Genomic DNA, 19,764 nt, shown 5'->3' with positions numbered 1-19,764 from the left:
TTTTAAGCAGCACTTTCCACTCCTTCTACTTATTATCTTTTTTAAAGAGTGTTTTCCACTGCTTCTACTTATTATCCTTTTTTAAGGAGCGCTTTGCACGGCTTCTACTTATGATCCCTTTTAAGGAGCGCTTTGCACGGCTTCTACTTAATATTCTTTTTATGTAGTGCTTTGCACTGCTTCTACTTATTATCCTTTTTAAGGAATACTTTGCACTGCTTCTACTTATTATCCTTTTAAGGAGTGCTTTGCACTGCTTCTACTTATTATCATTTTTAAGGAGCGCTTTGCACTGATTCTACTTATTATCATTTTTAAGGAGCGCTGTGCACTGCTTCTACTTATTATCATTTTTAAGGAGTACTTTGCACTGCTTCTACTTATTATCCGTTTAAGGAGTGCTTTGCACTGCTTCTACTTATTATCATTTTTAAGGAGCGCTTTTCACTGCTTCTACTTGTTATCATTTTTAAGGAGTGCTTTGCACTGCTTCTACTTATTATCCTTTTTAAGGAGCGCTTTGCCCTGCTTATACTTGTTATCCTTTTTAAGGAGCGCTTAGCCCTGCTTCTACTTATTATCATTATTAATGAGCGCTTTTCACTGCTTCTACTTATTATCATTTTTAAGGAGCGCTTAGCCCTGCTTCTACTTATTATCCTTTTTAAGGAATACTTTGCCCTGCTTCTACTTATTATCCTTTTTAAGGAGAGCTTTGAACTTCTTCTTCCTATTATCAATTTTAAGGAGCGCTTTCCACTGCTTCTACTTATTATCATTTGTAAGGAGCGCTCCATACTGCTTTTACTCATTACCCCTTTTAAGGAGCACTTTGCACTCCTTCTTCTTATTATCTTTTTTAAAGAGCGTTTTCCACTACTTCTACTTATTATCATTTGTAAGGAGCACTTTGCACTGATTCTACTTATTATACTTTTTAAAGGGCGCCTTCCGCTGCTTCTACTTATTATCCTTTTTTAAGGAGCGCTTTGCACGGCTTCTACTTATTATCTTTTTTAAGGAGCGCTTTGCACTGCTTCTGCTTATTATCCTTTTTAAGAAGTACTTTGCACTGCTTCTACTTATTATCCAATTTAAGGAGTGCTTTGCACTGCTTCTACTTATTATCATTTTTAAGGAGCGCTTTGCACTGCTTCTACTTATTATCTTAAAGAGCGTTTTCCACTGCTTCTACTTATTATCATTTGTAAGGAGCACTTTGCACTGATTCTACTTATTATCCTTTTTAAAGGGCGATTTCCACCGCTTCTACTTATTATCCTTTTTTAAGGAGCGCTTTGCACGGCTTCTACTTATTATCTTTTTAAGGAAGCGCTTTGCACTGCATCTGCTTATTATCCTTTTTAAGAAGTACTTTGTACTGCTTCTACTTATTATCCTATTTAAGGAGCACTTTGCACTGCTTCTACTTATTATCTTTCTTAAGGAGTGCTCCATGCTGCTTCTACTAATTAGCCCTTTTAGGGAGCACTTTCCACTCCTTCTACTTATTATCTTTTTTAAACAGCGTTCTCCGCTGCTTCTACTTATTATCCTTTTTAAGGAGTGCTTTGCACGGCTTCTACTTATTATGCATTTTAAGGAGCGCTTTGCACGGCTTCTACTTATTATCCTTTTTAAGGAGTGCTTTGCACTGCTTCAACTTGTTATCCTTTTTAAGGAGTACTTTGCACTGCTTCTACTTATTATCTGTTTTAAGGAGCGCTTTGCACTGCTTCTACTTTTCATCTTTTTAAGGAGCGCTCCATACTGATTCTACTCATTATCCCTTTTAAGGAGCACTTTCCACTCCTCCTACCTATTATCTTTTTTAAAGAGTGTTTTCCACTGCTTCTACTTATTATCCTTTTTTAAGGAGCGCTTTGCACGGCTTCTACTTATGATCCTTTTTAAGGAGCGCTTTGCACGGCTTCTACTTAATATTCTTTTTAAGCAGCGCTTTGCACTGCTTCTACTTATTATTCTTTTTAAGGAATACTTTGCACTGCTTCTACTTACTATCCTTTTTAAGGAGCGCTTTGCACTGCTTCTACTTATTATCATTTTTAGAGAGTGCTTTGCGCTGCTTCTACTCATTATCCTTTTTAAGGAATACTTTGCACTGCTTCTACTTATTATCCTTTTTAACGAGGGCTTTGCACTGCTTCTACTTATTATCATTTTTAAGGAAAACTTTGAACTGCTTGTACTTATTATCTTTTTTTAAGGAACGCTCCATACTGCTTTTACTCATTATCCCTTTTATGAAGCTCTTTGCACTCCTTCTTCGTATTATCTTTTTTAAAGAGCGTTTTCCACTGCTTCTACTTATTATCCTTTTTAAGGACTTTGCACGGCTTCTACTTATTATCCTTTTTAAGGAGCTCTTTGCACGGATTCTACTGATTATGCTTTTTAAGGAGCGCTTTGCACTGCTTCCACTGATTATCCTTTTCTTAGAGCGCTTTGCACTGCTTCTACTTATTATCTTTTTTAAGGAGTGCTTTACACGGCTTCTACTTATTATCATTTTCAAAGAGCGCTTTGCACTGCTTCTACTTATTATCCTTTTTAAGGAGTGCTTTGCACTGCTTCTACTTATTATCCTTTTTAAGGAGCGCTTTGCACGGCTTCTACTTATTATCCTTTTTAAGGAGCTCTTTGCACGGATTCTACTGATTATCCTTTTTAAGGAGCGCTTTGCACTGCTTCCACTGATTATCCTTTTCAAAGAGCGCTTTGCACTGCTTCTACTTATTATCTTTTTTAAGGAGTGCTTTACACTGCTTCTACTTATTATCATTTTTAAGGAGTGCTTTGCACTGCTTCTACTTATTATCATTTTTAAGGAGCGCTTTGCACTGCTTCTACTTATTATCTTTTTTAAGGAGAGCTTTGCACTGCTTCTACTTATTATCATTTTTAAGGAGCGCTCCATACTGCTTTTACTCATTACCCCTTTTAAGGAGCACTTTGCACTCGTTCTTCTTATTATCTTTTTTAAAGAGCGTTTTCCACTACTTCTACTTATTATCATTTGTAAGGAGCACTTTGCACTGATTCTACTTATTATCCTTTTTAAAGGGCGCTTTCCGCTGCTTCTACTTATTATCCTTTTTTAAGGAGCGCTTTGCACGGCTTCTACTTATTATCTTTTTTAAGGAGCGCTTTGCACTGCTTCTGCTTATTATCCTTTTTAAGGAGTACTTTGCACTGCTTCTACTTATTATCATATTTAAGGAGCGCTTTGCACTGCTTCTACTTATTATCCTTTTTAAGGAGAGCTTTGCACTGCTTCTACTTATTATCTTAAAGAGCGTTTTCCACTGCTTCTACTTATTATCATTTGTAAGGAGCACTTTGCACTGATTCTGCTTATTATCCTTTTTAAAGGGCCTTTTCCACTGCTTCTACTTATTATCCTTTTTTAAGGACCGCTTTGCACGGCTTCTACTTATTATCTTTTTAAGGAGCACTTTGCACTGCATCTGCTTATTATCCTTTTTAAGAAGTACTTTGCACTGCTTCTACTTATTATCCTATTGAAGGAGCGCTTTGCACTGCTTCTACTTATTATCATTTTTAATGAGTGCTTTGCACTGCTTCTACTTATTATCATTTTTAAGGAGAGCTCCATGCTGTTTCTACTAATTAGCCCTTTTAGGGAGCACTTTCCACTCCTTCTACTTATTATCTTTTTTAAACAGCGTTCTCCGCTGCTTCTTCTTATTATCCTTTTTAAGGAGTGCTTTGCACGGCTTCTACTTATTATGCATTTTAAGGAGCGCTTTGCACGGCTTCTGCTTATTATCTTTTTTAAGGAGCGCTTTGCACTGATTCTACTGATTATCCTTTTTATGGAGCGCTTTGCACTGCTTCTACTGATTATCCTTTTTAAAGAGCACTTTCCACTGCTTCTACTTATTATCTTTTTTAAGGAGTGCATTGCACGGCTTCTACTTATTATCCCTTTCAAGGAGTGCTTTGCACTGCTTCTACTTATTATGCTTTTTAAGAAGTGCTTTGCACTGCATCTACTTACTATCTTTTTTAAGGATTGCTCCATGCTGCTTCTACTAATTATCCCTTTTGGCAAGCACTTTCCACTCCTTATACTTATTATCTTTTTTAAACAGTGTTTTCCGCTGCTTCTACTTATTATCCTTTTTAAGGAGCGCTTTGATCGGCTTCTACTTATTATCCTTTTTAAGGAGCGCTTTGCACTGCTTCCACTGATTATCCTTTTTAAGGAGTACTTTGCACTGCTTCTACTTATTATCTGTTTTAAGGAGCGCTTTGCACTGCTTCTACTTTTCATCTTTTTTAAGGAGCGCTCCATACTGCTTCTACTCATTATCCCTTTTAAGCAGCACTTTCCACTCCTCCTACCTATTATCTTTTTTAAAGAGTGTTTTCCACTGCTTCTACTTATTATTTTTTTTTAAGGAGCGCTTTGCACGGCTTCTACTTATGATCCTTTTTAAGGAGCGCTTTGCACGGCTTCTACTTATTATCTTTTTTAAGGAGCGCTTTGCACTGCATCTGCTTATTATCCTTTTTAAGAAGTACTTTGCACTGCTTCTACTTATAATCCTATTTAAGGAGCGCTTTGCACTGCTTCTACTTATTATCATTTTTAAGGAGCGCTTTGCACGGCTTCTACTTATTATCTTTTTAAGGAAGCGCTTTGCACTGCATCTGCTTATTATCCTTTTTAAGAAGTACTTTGTACTGCTTCTACTTATTATCTCATTTAAGGAGCGCTTTGCATTTCTTCTACTTATTATCATTTTTAAGGAGCGCTTTGCACTGATTCTACTTATTATCCTTTTTAAAGGGCGCTTTCCACCGCTTCTACTTATTATCCTTTTTTAAGGAGCGCTTTGCACGGCTTCTACTTATTATCTTTTTAAGGAAGCGCTTTGCACTGCATCTGCTTATTATCCTTTTTAAGAAGTACTTTGTACTGCTTCTACTTATTATCTCATTTAAGGAGCGCTTTGCATTTCTTCTACTTATTATCATTTTTAAGGAGCGCTTTGCACTGCTTCTACTTATTATCTTTCTTAAGGAGTGCTCCATGCTGCTTCTACTAATTAGCCCTTTTAGGGAGCACTTTCCACTCCTTCTACTTATTATCTTTTTTAAACAGCGTTCTCCGCTGCTTCTACTTATTATCCTTTTTAAGGAGTGCTTTGCACGGCTTCTACTTATTATGCATTTTAAGGAGCGCTTTGCACGGCTTCTGCTTATTATCTTTTTTAAGGAGCGCTTTGCACGGATTCTACTGATTATCCTTTTTAAAGAGCGCTTTCCACTGCTTCTACTTATTATCTTCTTTAAGGAGTGCTTTGCACGGCTTCTACTTATTATCCCTTTCAAGGAGTGCTTTGTACTGCTTCTACTTATTATGCTTTTTAAGAAGTGCTTTGCACTGCTTCTACTTACTATCTTTTTTAAGGAGTGCTCCATGCTGCTTCTACTAATTATCCCTTTTAGCGAGCACTTTCCACTCCTTATACTTATTATCTTTTTTAAACAGCGTTTTCCGGTGCTTCTACTTATTATCCTTTTTAAGGAGCGCTTTGCACGGCTTCTACTTATTATCCTTTTTAAGGAGCGCTTTGCACTGCTTCAACTTATTATCCTTTTTAAGGAGTACTTTGCACTGCTTCTACTGATTATCCTTTTTAAAGAGCGCTTTCCACTGCTTCTACTTATTATCTTCTTTAAGGAGTGCTTTGCACGGCTTCTACTTATTATCCCTTTCAAGGAGTGCTTTGTACTGCTTCTACTTATTATGCTTTTTAAGAAGTGCTTTGCACTGCTTCTACTTACTATCTTTTTTAAGGAGTGCTCCATGCTGCTTCTACTAATTATCCCTTTTAGCGAGCACTTTCCACTCCTTATACTTATTATCTTTTTTAAACAGCGTTTTCCGCTGCTTCTACTTATTATCCTTTTTAAGGAGCGCTTTGGACGGCTTCTACTTATTATCCTTTTTAAGGAGCGCTTTGCACTGCTTCAACTTATTATCCTTTTTAAGGAGTACTTTGCACTGCTTCTACTTATTATCTGTTTTAAGGAGCGCTTTGCACTGCTTCTACTTTTTTTCTTTTTTAAGGAGCGCTCGATACTGATTCTACTCATTATCCCTTTTAAGGAGCACTTTCCACTCCTCCTACCTATTATCTTTTTTAAAGAGTGTTTTCCACTGCTTCTACTTATTATCCTTTTTTAAGGAGCGCTTTGCACGGCTTCTACTTATGATCCTTTTTAAGGAGCGCTTTGCACGGCTTCTACTTAATATTCTTTTTAAGCAGCGCTTTGCACTGCTTCTACTTATTATCCTTTTTAAGGAATACTTTGCACTGCTTCTACTTATTATCCTTTTTAAGGAGCGCTTTGCACTGCTTCTACTTATCATCATTTTTAGAGAGTGCATTGCGCTGCTTCTACTTATTATCCTTTTTAAGGAATACTTTGCACTGCTTCTACTTATTATCCTTTTTAACGAGGGCTTTGCACTGCTTCTACTTATTATCATTTTTAAGGAAAACTTTGAACTGCTTCTACTTATTATCTTTTTTAAGGAGCGCTCCATACTGCTTTTACTCATTATCCCTTTTATGGAGCACTTTGCACTCCTTCTTCGTATTATCTTTTTTAAAGAGCGTTTTCCACTGCTTCTACTTATTATCTTTTGTAAGGAGCACTTTGCACTGATTCTACTTATTATCCTTTTTAAAGAGCGCTTTCCACTGCTTCTACTTATTATCCTTTTTAAGGAGCGCTTTGCACGGCTTCTACTTATTATCCTTTTTAAGGAGCTCTTTGCACGGATTCTACTGATTATCCTTTTTAAGGAGCGCTTTGCACTGCTTCCACTGATTATCCTTTTCAAAGAGCGCTTTGCACTGCTTCTACTTATTATCTTTTTTAAGGAGTGCTTTACACGGCTTCTACTTATTATCCTTTTCAAAGAGCGCTTTGCACTGCTCCTACTTATTATCCTTTTTAAGGAGTGCTTTGCACTGCTTCTACTTACTATCTTTTTTTTAAAATTGCTTTCCTCTGACTCCAGATGTATGGTTATCACCAGTGTTACCAGGTGCCTCCTGCATTCCTAGTAGGTGATGTAGTAGTCATAAGAAGGAAAATGCACCAAAAGCACCATTTTCTGAGCGAGAAGGCACAAAACTGTAGTGTTTCAAAAAAGTGCTTTGAAATAATATGGTGACGTGAAAAATTAATTGCGAAACTACCTAAGAAAAGTGCGTAAATAATGGAACTGTGCCCAATCTGGCATCATTGATGATAGTCACAAATATCGTTTTCCATATATTAACTTTATTTTCACACACACACAAATAAATTGCATTCCGATATACCAATGTATTCATTCATAAGGGGCTTGCATTAAGCCCCAACTTGCTTAAGGTTTATAAGTAAAGCTCCTTTATATAATGTGTTTCTTGTGTGTCTGCTTTTATGCTTCTGGTTGACAGACACAAGTACTGTGTTTTCGTTTAATAACTCGTAATGTTTCAAAATCATTTAAGTTTAGTTTTGTTGAAAGAATTTTTTTCATTTTTAAGTAAGCAAATCAAAAATCAGAAGATTGATCTAAGGACAGTATGGCTGATACCAGAACTAAGCTTCATCCATCCACTTAAGGCTTCAATTTGGAAGCAGGTTGTTCTATTGCCATCCATTTTTAGAAGATTGCATGGCCTGGTCAATGCAGAAATGCTGAGGAGATTTATTACCGACAGAGCTGGATTTGATCTAACACCTGGTGAGTAACCAGAGAAAATTTCGACCTTAAAATGTTCTTTTTAGGCTTATCCCTTTCCTGAGATTGATCAACTGAAAAGACTTGAAAACTAGAGTAAGGTTCTCTCTGAGAATTGCAACTGAAAAATCAACATTTTTTACGATTGTGATCACCCTGGAACAACTGTCTAATATCTCTGCTGACCTTTTAATCCCCTTTTTTTAACTTATTAGACAAAAACTAATTTTGAAAATGAAAATGCATCTATTAAAATTAAAAAGTAAAAAATGTTATTATGTGTCAGAGGTAGCTTGCTAATTAAAAAGATACTATTTCTAAAAAAATTCTTTCCAAAGAGACCCCGACTCCTCCACCCTCCCAAAAAAATCCTAAATACCACATCGATTAAATTTGTAACCTACGTGGGGATTTTTCTTTTTTTCCGGTCTTGTATTTTAGTAGAACTTCTAGGGTAAAGAGCAGTGTAGTTGGGGTGTTTTTAAAGGTAACAGGTAAAAATGGGCATTTTCTTCACAATGGGTATATTTTATACCCGTTTTGATCTTTGGAAGAGCTTCTACGTTAATAGTTATAGAATTCAAATGCTGACTTGGCACTAAGGTGGCAGTTTGGTTCAGTATCATTTAGAAAATATTGAAGAAAAACATTTTCCAGTCTACGTTTCATGGTTGCCACCCCTAGCACGAAAGTGCTATTTTGCACTATTTCATTATTTGTAATACGTGCTTTAGCACTTTAGGAACTGTTTGTGGTGGCAACCTTGCTATCAACCGATGGCGTAATCTAAAAAACCTTTTCAAAACACTAAATCTAAGCACTGAAACACAAAATACTAAAAACCCAGTAAATATGTGGATCTCCATTGTTTTTTATGTTTATTAACTTTTGCCAAAATTTTTTCTAACTTTTTTGTTGAATTTAAGGTTTAGTACCAAATTTTTAAGAAGTGGACCTCTTGAAGTATACTCACATCATCAAAAAGGGACCTTGAAAAGCAGAGTTATGTTATAGTAACAAAAAAAAAATCATTTGGAGCTTAACGAAGCGTTTTCTCTCAGTTTTGCCAAGTTTTATGCTTAACTTATGTTAATTATACAGATAGGACTGAAGAGTGTAGGTAGCTTACAAGAGTTGAAACTGGCACCAGTGTCGACAAAAACTACCAACCCCATCTAGTATCTGGCGTTTTTTGTCGTTTGTCTGTGTAATCATAGATAAACTCGTGTAATTGGCGAAATTAGTCCAGTAATAAGTCTCTGATCTCAGTTTCTGAAAAAAAAATTATGGAGCTTGAAAACATGCCAAGAAAGTTCAAACACTAGATGGCGCTGGTTTTTGTTTTTTTTTTTTTTTTTTACTCTAGCGCCGGTTTCCACTTTTATAAGTTAACAGTGAGATATCAAAATAGATAGGATAATAACTGAGCATTAAAACAAAAAAGGGTCATCTTGTTTACAGGTTTAATGATATTTTGTCTGCCTTACCCAGTAAAAATATGAACCTTTATTTTTTTATGTTTATATAATTTCCTTAATTTTTTATTTTTGGGAATTTAAAATGTACCGACAGTTTTCTTAGAATTTCTTTTTATCATTGAGAACTGACATTGTGAAAGGCCGAGTCATTTTAAAGTAAAGTTTTTTTTTGTTGTTTTTTTTAATAGTCAGTGACATATCTACTTGTAGATATCTACATATCTACATAATTTACATATCTACTTGAAGAAAATAAAAGGGGAAAGGCCTTTAAGTAAGGAAAATAATGTATTTTGATAATGCTATTTCAATTAGGATTTTTTATATACATATTTTACTTATGTTTAATATATATATAACATATATATATATACATATATATATATATATATATATATATATATATATATATATATATATATATATATATATATATATATATATATATATATATATATATATATATATATATATATATATATATATATATATATATATATATATATATATATATATATATATATTCGTAAAGAAATTACTAGATTTCATCTCTAGTATTACTTTTAATATAAAATTATTTTTTTTTACTATTGTGTGATCAAATTTTTGAGAGACAATCCTATCAAACTGGGAGATAACTAACTTGGTTAAAAAAAATTTCATCCATCTTTAAGTTTAAAAAAATTGCAATTGCTCCTCATGCCATTTTGTTTGGAAAGAATAGTTTCAGTCCTATAAAATAACTAGTCAATTTAACATAGCCGAAAATAAACGGACAACCCCTCCCCCTTTCTTTCTGGGAAAGTTAGATGCGACACCATCAAATAAGGATTATTTAGTAACCAGAAGGATAAGAGGTTGCGCAGCCACTGTGCAGAGGTTTTCCAACAGTTAAAATAAAAATACAAAAAAAGGCACTGTTCAATAAAACTACCCCATGAAACGGTATTTTCAATGTCTCGGGTTTGGAGCCAATTATCGTTTTTTTAATGCTTCAATGAAAATACGGAAAAAGGCGTTACTCAACAAGAAAATATTTTTCTTGTTGAATATTTGTCTTGTTGAAAAATATTTTTCCCGTTGATTTTATAAAATCAACGGGGAGGGGCAAAAATATTTAAACGGGGACACTCCCCCCTCCCAATGGCCCGATTGAAGCCACTGCAATCGAGAGATGTGGTAAGTAATCCCGAATAAAGTACAGATTAAAAATTTTTCATGTTGCCTTACGAATAAATGTTGCCTTTGGGGATTTCTCGTTTGTTTTATATGCTAATTTTCCGTGGCGAATGTAATTGACTGTCTTGTGAATATTGCCATAAAACATAAAAGACCCATTCACAGTGTCATTTTACTAACACTGAGATTTAACTAGTGCTAGTTTGTGACAAACAGAATTTTTTGATTGACTGAAAAATTCTGATTAGATCAAATTAACACCAGCTAAATCTCGGTATTAATAAAATATAATTTTGAATGGGCCTTTAAGTAATTATTGAATATTTTGCAGTCAGTGCTTGGCCTGATTTAACTGTCCAAGAAATTGAGAAAGAAGAGATATTGACAAAAACTCGTTCACCAGTCGGCAAAACTGATGAAAGTGCAAAACTGATGGGGGAACTTCTTCTAAAACTTGACTTCAACAATGGAGACATTAATTCATCTGATATCCAGGCAATTATGGCTTTGAAAGAGAAGGTTTCTCCTTTTAAGAAGCCACTTAACGCCTCACTACCTGCCCCTACACCAGATTCATTCAAGCTGTGGCATCGAAATGACCCTCGTGGCCCTAGTCCTGGTCTTCTGTTATGTGCTACTACTAGTCTCAAGGCAAATGACGCTTTTAGCTTAGAGCGGTTTGAACTTGTTGGAGACTCGTTTTTGAAATATTGTGGTAGTGTTCATCTTTTCTTCAAGTATCCAGACATGGACGAAGGGAGACTGACCCAGTGTCGATCGGTCAGGATATCAAACAATTTTTTTTACAAGATTGGCAAGGAAATGGGCATACCCTCTTTGATCATTAATGAACAGTTCCAGCCAAAGAAAAGTTGGATTCCTCCTTTGTTTGCAATTAATAGTACGACCACTGTAGATGATTCTTTGCAAAAAACTTATGAGATAGAAACAGCCAATAAGAGGATAGCTGATGTTATGGAAGCGCTGATTGGATGTTATTTGGTTACCATGGGTATGTTCATTTATCTTATTCATTTTTAACTCTCAATTTCTCCTGCTTTTAACTGTTCAACTTTTTCTTTTTTAAGCTAAATTGATGAATGCAAAGGTTCGTCCCTTTATTAATTAAATTAAAAAAAACAAAGTTTTTTAAACTGAAAGTAAGGAGCGACATTAAAACTTAAAACGAACAGAAATTATTCCGTATATGAAAGGGACTGTCCCCTCCTTAACGCCTCGCTCTTTACGCTAAAGTTTGACTCTGTCTCACAACTTTATTTTTTTAAACAATAAAAAACTTTAGCGTGAAGAGGGAGGCGTTGAGGAGGGGACAGCCCCTTTCATATACAGAATAATTTCTGTTCGTTTTAAGTTTTGATATCGCTCCTTACTTTCAGTTTAAAAGACTTGTTTTTTTATTTAATTTCTGAACGTTTTAGAGTGAATGCAGGTTTTGAATTTGGCTCTCCATGTATTAGTCATTAACATAAAATATTCAAATTAATTCTAATTTTTTTTGGCTAAAGGGTTTTCTCGAAAGTTATTTAATTTTTATTTATTAACATTTTTATTATTAATCAATATGCCTAACTTACGATTTAACTTAAGTGAGGACTTCTATATTCGTAAATTTTTATTACGTATATTAAAGAGATTCGTCCTCCTAGTTAATACCTCGCTCTTTACGCTAAAGTTTAAATTTTTTCCAATTCTTTAACAATGACCCCTTAATCATAAAGGCTGTTAATTAGAATATATAGCTCTTATGAAATTACTTAAAAAACTTTAGCGTAAAGAGCGAGGTATTGACTTGGGGGCGAACCCAATCACATACGTAATAGTTTCTTTTCGTTTTAAGTTTTGATGTTGAAAAGTTTTCAGTTGAAAACTTGTTTTTTTTTTTTTTTATTTAATTTCTGATCTTTTTTTAAATCATGCTGGGAAATCTGAAGCCCCCTTCACAGCAATGTCCCTTCCCCTATGAAAACTTCTTCCGTGGAATGATCCTCCCACGTAACCCCCGATCCACCCCCCACTACCACACAAAATTCCCCCTTATAACGTCAGTATATTTCCAATAACCAATATTATATGGAAACATAGGGCAAAATTCACAATTTGCAGCCCTTCCCCCGGGGAGTGTCGGGGATTAATTCATCCTCAAAGGCATAGTTATTACACTTTTCGACCATGCTGAACAAAATGGCTATATCAAATTTTTGATCGGGTGATTTTGGAGAAAACATGAGCGTGGAAGGGGGCCTAGTTGCCCTCCATTTTTTTAGTCACTTAACAAGAGCACTAGAACTTTTTATTGCCGTTTGAAAGAGCCCTCCCACGATATTCTAGGACCACTGGGTTGATACGATCACCCCTGAGAAAAAAAACTAACAATCTGATTCTTTTGATCCATCTATTGGTATCAAAATTCCTTTTTAGGGTTACGGTTACTATTGAGCCGGGCTGCTCCTTACTTGCAGTTCGTTATCGTTACCACGAACTCTTTGATAATTTCAATATGACTGTTGACTGAACAAGATTCAAATTCAACTGATCCAAGTTGTTGACTATTGACAAGATAGTACAGTAGTGGAGGAAAAATACGGTTTGACCTCGGGGAAATTGCAACAGAATTTTTTTTTACACCAAAATGTTCAGAAAAATCAGCTTAAATCACACAAAAAAAAATCCCCCGAATCTCCCTTGCACAACTACCCGAAATCCACCTTGAAGGGGGGAAATCAGAATTTCTATTTGGACGTATTTTTGGGATTAAATGGTCGTTTTCTATCAAATCAAGCATGAAGAATCTGAATACGACGTCAGAAATGACGTTTTCCGTGCCCCAGTATCAATTTTCACCTTCACGAAACGGGTAGGGGGTAAAGTACGCAGATCATTATTTGCTGGATTCCTGCGGCTAAAGGATCATTTTATATCAAATAAAGTACCGTATTGCCAAAAATGAGGCCAAAAAGTAGTTTTTTTTACTATTTACCTCATTTCCACCTTTAAGGGGCCTGTAATATGAGGGGTTGATAAGTATAATATCTTGAAAAACCACTTCTTTAATTGAGATCAAAACTTCAGATCAATCAGTTGTAAAAGAAAAACTTTAGAACTCAGGTAAATTAATCACAAGAACATTTTGATTTTAAAGCACAACCTAAAGCTAATTCTTCTTCCTGCTCGTCTTCGAGAGGGCAAAAGTATTTGGTTGTATGAGGTAGTTTTTCAGACAATTACTTCTGGATCCACTTAAAATACTAAAATCTGTTCTTAACTTTGAATTTAAACTTATTACCTGGGTAGACTCCTGGAAGCTTGGTATCATAGGCAAACTAGAGTCTACATGCTCACAGTTTGTTTTGATTCAGTGTAAAATCCACCTAAACATTTCTTGAAAGCTTGACCTTACTTCCTTTAGCTTCAGTAGTAACAATAGATCTAGTAGTAACAGTGGCATTATAACCAGTATGTACATAGCACCGTTGTTTTTTGTTTTTTTCAACATCCCCGTCAACACAAGCTGAAAGTTCCAACTTAATGCGATAAACTGTTTCTGAGACATGGCTAATAAATTCTATTGACAACCTGTATGCGCATTGTGTGTTTGGTTTAGTTCAACACTGTTTCAAGATTTCCCAAAATTTTCGCCTTAATACCCACAGCTTTAGTAGCAGTAGTAGTTGCAGTAGTAGTAACAGTAGAGTTGGTAGTAGTAGCCTTAACTTTAGCAGCAGTAGTAGTAGTAGCAGTTGCAGTAGTAGTAGCAGTACCAGCAGTAGTAGTAGAAGAAGAAGTAATAGTTGTAGGATAAAAATTTTGCCCTTTGGTTCGTTCAACATCCCCGACAACAAGCCCAGTAAGTTTCAACTTCACGCTCCAAGCCTTTCCTATGATATTGCTGGTACAGCCTTTTTACAACCTACATGCAGACGTTGTGTTTTGATTCAGTTCAATTTCCCCCGTAATATTCCCTGAAAACTTCACCTTTTTTAAGTTGAACATTTCCCTTATCAAGCACTAAAAATTTCAACTTAATACAATTATCGGTTACTATGATAATACTTATATTGCTTTTTTATAACCTGTATGTTCATAGTGTATGTTAATTTCGTTCAAATTCCCCCTTAACACTTCCTGAAATTTCATCTTAATTCTCTAAGCGTTAGTTGTAGTTGCAATCGATGTAATAGCAGGAGTACTAGTAATATTTGCAGCAGTAGTAGTAGTAGTAATAGCATTAGTAGTAGCCTTCACATATTGCCTTTTGGTCAAATCATCTTCCCCTTTAAGCATTCTCTGAAAGTTCCAACTTAATACCCTAGTCCATTCCTGAGATACACCATTTTGACAATCTGTATTAACATAATGAGTTTTGATTTAGTTCAAATTTCTTCGTAATATTCTCTCAAATTTTCACCTTCATACCCTTAGTCGTAATAATAGTAGTATCAAAGTAGTAATGGTAGTAATAGAACCAGTAGTAGCAGCAGTACCGTTGCATTAGTAGTAGTAGCAGTAACAGTAGTGTGCATATGCCGCCTTTTGGTCAGTTGAACATTCCACTCATGATGCCTTGGAAGTTTCAGCTTGATAGGGTAAGCCATTCCAAATATATAACTGATATCCCCTTTTGACAAGTTGTATGCAGATAGTTTGTTTTGATTTAGTTCAGCTTTCTACTCAACACTTCTTCAAACTTTCTCTTCAATATCCTCATCCTTGGTAGTATTCGCTACAGAAGTAATATTTGTAGTGGTAGCAGCAGTAGTAGTAGTGGTAGCAGTAATAGTGGTAGTTGTGGTAGTAGCATACAAATACTACCTTATTGGTCACTTTATTATCCCCCTCATCATTTTCCGAAAGCTCCAAAATTATGTACTTAGTCATTCTTGAGTTGCGCCCTTACGACAACCTGTATGCACATAACGTGTTTTGATCTAGTTCAATACTCCCCTCAACATTCTCTGAAAGGTTCATCTGAATGCCTTTCGTCTTTTTGGACACTAAAGGTTAAACATGCCCACCTTTCTCAATAAAAATACTATATGTAAACAACGAGCGAATTGATAATTTTGCAGCCTTTGCACCGAGGGCCTGGGGGGAGGGAGGTTTGACATCCCCAGACACATAGTTACAGGACCTTTCATTTATATTGCACAAAATGTATATCTCAAATATTTTATTGGAGGTATTTGGAGACTGGTTGCTTTCCAATTGGTTTCGACTCTTAAAAAGGGCACTAGAATTTTGAATTTTCAATCGAATAAGCTCATTTTGGAATTTCTACGGACAACTCCTTGCATACGGAGTACCTTGCTGAAAAAAAATAATACAATGTACCCACTCTTATATACCCTATTGTTTTGTATCAATGCTGTAGCAATCCTAATCCACAGTTTAAAGCGCACATTTAGCTTCTACTAAAATATTGATATGTGCGATAACTCACTGCTTTTATATTTTAGGTTATGTAAACATAAATCATTCTAAATTTCTATAAGGCATTAATTTTGAAAAATATTGAAAAAGAACGCTCGTCGGAAATCGAGGAAAGGCTTATGATTCCAAGGAGAACATAGATAGATAGATAAATTGTATTTCATATAAATATAAACAACACAAATAATTACATTAAAGCCAACAGGGAGCTAAGCTCGAAAGGAAGGCTAGAAATTATTACAATGAGTTCAAGTACACCAAAAAAAAGATAAAGAAGATAAACCAGAAAACATCATAACATATAGAAGGAGACGGACAAAGGAGGCTACCCCAGCACGGCAAAATCTAAAAACAATGCTAATAAACACATTATCAAGAAGAATCACCCCGTCATCAAAGGTTAATAATATATTCTACTAATTTAGTCTTTAAAAGTGATCGGCTATTAAATTTTCAAATTTCAAATTCAAATTAATTTATTTAGCATAAAAAAATACAAACAAATTTACACCTGCCATCTACAAAAACCCGAAGGTTTGCTTACGATGGCTGCAAATCCATTATTATAAAGCTCTACATCCACATAAAAACTATCTCTTAACGGGGAAAAATCAGCACTTTAACTAAATCAACATAAAGAACATCTCCTACTATAAAAGGATTAAACTCTAGAAATCGCAAGTGATAAATATCACATATCATCCTTAAAACATCCACACAAAAAAAAAAAAAAAAAGACATCTAACTAAATCAACTCTGACAAAATCAATAAGTATCAGCTAGGCTATAGAGCCGACTCCGTGCCCTTTGGCTGGGTAATTTCGCGAAAATGCGACCATTATCTGTCCAAACAATTTTCATACCAAACATTAATCAAATTCAAGAATCTAATCATTCAGATTATAACCCAAAAGGTAACGCTTCAATCTACTCTTGAGCTGGCTTACATTATCAAATTGTCAAATAGCATCCGGGAGGGAATTCCACACCCCCGGCCCCGCAAAACGAGGCAGAAACGCAGCACGTTGAGTATTCCGGAGCTCCGATGCAAGGTCATTCGCATTTCTAGTCTCATAACAGTGATAAGATGAGTTAGCTTTAAAAATTTCCCAAAATACCTCCGGTGAACGCTTATTCAAACATTGATAAATAAATCTTGCTAACTGGTAATCCCGTAACTGATAAATATTTAAAATTTTCAAACTTGTAAAGCAATTCAACGTGCTATTTTCAAACTGAATATAATTACCTAAAATACGAACTATTTTATTCTGTAAAATTTTGACCTTTCTAAAACTTGAAATAAAACTACTAGTCCATAGCATGCAACCATACGATAAATAAGGGCTAACAATAGAATGATAAAGTAAAAGTAAAACATTTGACGGTAGTTGATTTTTCAGTCTTCTTATCACACCCAACCCTCTTGAAATCTTAACTGCCACAAGATCACAATGTGATTTCCAACTTAAATTAAAATCAAGACTAAAGCCCAAGTATTTAACACCATTTACATGCCTTAAAAATTCACCGTTAAAAACAATTTTATTATCTAAAACACATGAAACTCCATTTCTACAAAATGTCACGAAATTTTTTTTGAAATATTCACTACCAAATAACTAGAATTTGTAAAACTTATCAATTCAGCGAGGGCCTTATTTGTCTCCTCAATTAACTGGTTCAGACAAGTAGCTGTAATTGTAAACACCGTGTCATCAGCAAAAGACGTTATCAGTGCCTCTGGTATATAAAAAGGCACGGTATCAACGTAGATTAGATAAAGAAGTGGACCAAGCACTGAACCCTGAGGCACACCAGAATTAACGATAAAAGTTTTTGAAATAGAATCTTTAATAGAGACTCGAATAATACGCTGGTTAAGATAAGATTCAAACCATTTCAGAATAACCCCTTGGATCCCTAAACGGCTTAGCCTATTTAATAAAATTTTATGAACCACCGTGTCAAAAGCCTTTCTAAAGTCTATAAATACTGTTTTTTCCTAAGTAATATAATTTCAAAAACTAGACAATTTCTACAGCAAAACCTTTCACCTACGGATTTTCAGCAGATATCTAGAATAGCTCAAAATACTTTCCGCCACGACTTTTGTATGGCTAAGGCTCGTTTATCAGAAAAGTTTGAAAAATTAGAGTACGAAAAATTTCAGAATTCCAGATGTTTTCTTCCAAGACTTTGTCCTGGTCCGGCCATTGAGAACCTATCTTCTAAAGTTCTTACTTCGGAAGAAACCCATGTTTTGTTCAAGGGACCTAAATTTTGCCTACCTCAAACACAAGTTAATTTCGCAGAGATAGTCTCCAATGTGGAGGCGGGTATATTTGGTTCACGTGGTGCTGTGGAAAATCCAGATTTACTTCGAGGAGAGGTGGTTAAGACTATTCTTGATTTCAGTCCATATTCCCCAAGGTTAAAAAATCAGGAAACACAAAGTCTCAAAAAATTAAAAAAAGACCCACAAATCATTATCACCAGGGCTGATAAAGGAAATAAAATTGTTATCCTTGATAAAACGTCATATAATACAAAAGTTACGGATATTTTATCCGACACCCATACTTACAAGCCCATAGATTCAGACCCCACCGATAAGTTGACACGTTTAGTACGAAAGGAGCTAGGAATTTTGCAAACTGAAAGACTTATTACTCCAAAAATGTATAAATTATTTTACTCTAAAGGTTGTTCAGCTCCTAAATTTTACGGGCTCCCAAAAATCCACAAAGATGGGGTCCCTCTACGCCCAATTGTGGCTTCTTATAGCTCTCCGACTGCCATATTGGGGAAATGGTTGTCAACACTTTTTCGCCCCCTTATGCAAACACAAACTTCATACATAAGAAACTCAGTTCACCTTGTTGAAAAATTAAAAGACATTGAAATAAAAAAAGATACAATTTTGGCCATTTTCGATGCCATTTCTATGTATGCGTCTTGCGACATTAAAAAATGTGAACTAGCTCTTCAAAGGAAATTAGAAGATGATATTGATCAAATAGACTAAGAAACACTGGATAGAGAAACTATTATGAGTCTCGTCCGTCTTTACAATCGTTCCTCATCATATTTCCAATATGATAATCAATTTTTTACCCACATTAGGGGTTTACCTATGGGTACAAGTCTTTCACCATTTTTGGCAACTTTTTATATGGAATTCATAGAAATCTCTGCTCTGGAAAATTTTCCGATAAAACACCCTTTCTGGGGTAGGTTTGTCGATGATTTTATATCTCTGTGGGAGCATGGAGGAGAGTCACTTAACTCCTTCTTAACTCATCTAAACACTTTGGACTCTAACCTTCAGTTCACTATAGAACTAGAACATAACCACAAACTTCCTTTCCTAGATGTTTTAATTTTCAATAAGTCTCCTGGCCTTGAATTTTCTATTTATAGAAAGCCTACGCATAACGATAGGTATTTGTATTTTTCCTCCAACCACTCTCCCTGCATAAAAAGAGGAGTTGTTATTTCTTTGGTTGACCGGGTAATAAAAATATGCTCAGAGCCTCACATAGACTCAGAATTGAACTATATTAAGGACATTTTATTTTGCAATGGCTACCCTATAAAATTACTTGAGACCATTATAGACAGAAGACGAAAAAAGGCAGAGGGGAGGGCATCAGGTCCACAAGCCCCAACAGATACCGTCCTATTGGTGGATGATAAGAAACTTTTCACTGTTCTACCCTACATTCCAAAATTGAGTGATAAATTGAAAAGAATCCTTGAAAAACATAAACTTAGCGTCGCCTTTAAGAATTCAAATATTACAAAGAACTTTTTTAACAACGGCAAAGATAAAACCAGCCCCATTCTGGGCAGTGGTGTTTA

At 35.1% G+C, this 19,764-nt stretch overlaps 1 protein-coding gene across 2 annotated transcripts in view; it reads left to right on the top strand.

The window, feature by feature from the left end:
- Dcr-2 (Endoribonuclease Dcr-2) overlaps positions 1-19,764 on the top strand; it is a 247,146-nt gene that overhangs the window by 187,912 nt on the left and 39,470 nt on the right. For both annotated transcript variants that reach the window (XM_089101646.1, XM_089101647.1), the window contains exons 17-18: positions 7,599-7,798; positions 10,784-11,464. In XM_089101646.1, coding sequence (XP_088957772.1) covers positions 7,599-7,798; positions 10,784-11,464 — 881 coding nt within the window. The remainder of the gene's footprint in view (positions 1-7,598; positions 7,799-10,783; positions 11,465-19,764) is intronic.

The sequence above is a fragment of the Artemia sp. Qi Xiang Cuo genome, chromosome 15, assembly GCF_049724085.1.
Source record: "Artemia sp. Qi Xiang Cuo chromosome 15, ASM4972408v1, whole genome shotgun sequence".
Lineage (NCBI taxonomy): Eukaryota > Metazoa > Arthropoda > Branchiopoda > Anostraca > Artemiidae > Artemia > Artemia sp. Qi Xiang Cuo.
This window is presented reverse-complemented; position numbering and strand designations above follow the sequence as displayed.